Below are 1037 nucleotides of genomic sequence, written 5' to 3' on the forward strand. Positions count from 1 at the left end.
TGTGAGTCAGTGAGACCTTGTGGGTAGAATGTTTTAGGGGAAGGTATAAAATCAATGCAATTTAATAGATTGAGAGCACTCCTATGGCAATGGTTCTATGTTCACAGAAGATACTACTTACATGAACCCATCTGTTTCCTTATAGTATGGCACTTGTGAATTTGTATCTTTCTTTGTCTAGATATTCTATCACTTTTTTTGCTAAAGCAATATGACCACAGGAAAAGAAAAGTGAAAAAAAGTTACTCATAATTCTACTAGATCATCACAAATTTCTATCACTTCTGTGTTTTTCTCTTCAGTCTTTTTCTTATAGAATATATTTTTATGTAGCTGTCATTCATGGTGAATAAACCATTTGGTAACCTGCTTTTCTCCCTATAATATACTGTACAAATTTTCCATGTGCTACACCAACTTTTTCTACAAATGCATTATATTTAACATTCTACAAGCTAATTAATGATTCTTTTATTTCTTAACCTCTAGGTTATTTCCACTTTTTCTTTAAATGATGTTATAACAAACATCTTTGTGAAAGAAGGTTGTGTTTTCTTCTTTGGATTATTTCCTTAGAATATAAATTAGAAAAAGGAAGATTACTGAATTAAAAGATGTTATTTTTTATGGTTCTTGTTTTACATGACCATTACCTTTAATGTGACACTTCTTTGGTCTTCTAGTGAAAGTCCTTGAACTGGGTGAACACCCAAGCATGGCAGGACAAACCCACTATACCTGAAAATGTAGAACTAATTAAGGAAGCAGGAGTAGTAGTAGACAAGTAGACTACAATGTTACAAGAACAAGTGAAAAGACTCTCTTTTAAGGGCTATGTTAAAATGCTTTTTTCTCCTTATTCCCTTTAATTGGATCTTTGATACTATAAACTGGACATCATAACTGTGTCCTTATTAGCAGCTCTTTAAAATCTTAATTAGAAGTAGCACCTTTCTGAAAGTTGAATAATCTTTTCAAATTCTCCCGAATGTTCAGCAACTGCCACAAGGGCCACAATATTGGCCTGAAAAAAAAAA

At 32.2% G+C, this 1037-nt stretch overlaps 1 protein-coding gene across 1 annotated transcript in view; it reads right to left on the reverse strand.

The window, feature by feature from the left end:
* TATDN3 (TatD DNase domain containing 3) overlaps positions 1–1037 on the reverse strand; it is a 34351-nt gene that overhangs the window by 30143 nt on the left and 3171 nt on the right. The window contains exons 2-3 of the mRNA XM_012638324.1: positions 951–1024; positions 654–738 (exon numbers count right to left, since the gene is read on the reverse strand). Coding sequence (XP_012493778.1) covers positions 654–738; positions 951–1024 — 159 coding nt within the window. The remainder of the gene's footprint in view (positions 1–653; positions 739–950; positions 1025–1037) is intronic.

This window comes from Propithecus coquereli, unplaced genomic scaffold (genome assembly GCF_000956105.1).
Source record: "Propithecus coquereli isolate 6110/MARCELLA unplaced genomic scaffold, Pcoq_1.0 Scaffold129, whole genome shotgun sequence".
NCBI classification, from domain to species: Eukaryota; Metazoa; Chordata; class Mammalia; order Primates; family Indriidae; genus Propithecus; species Propithecus coquereli.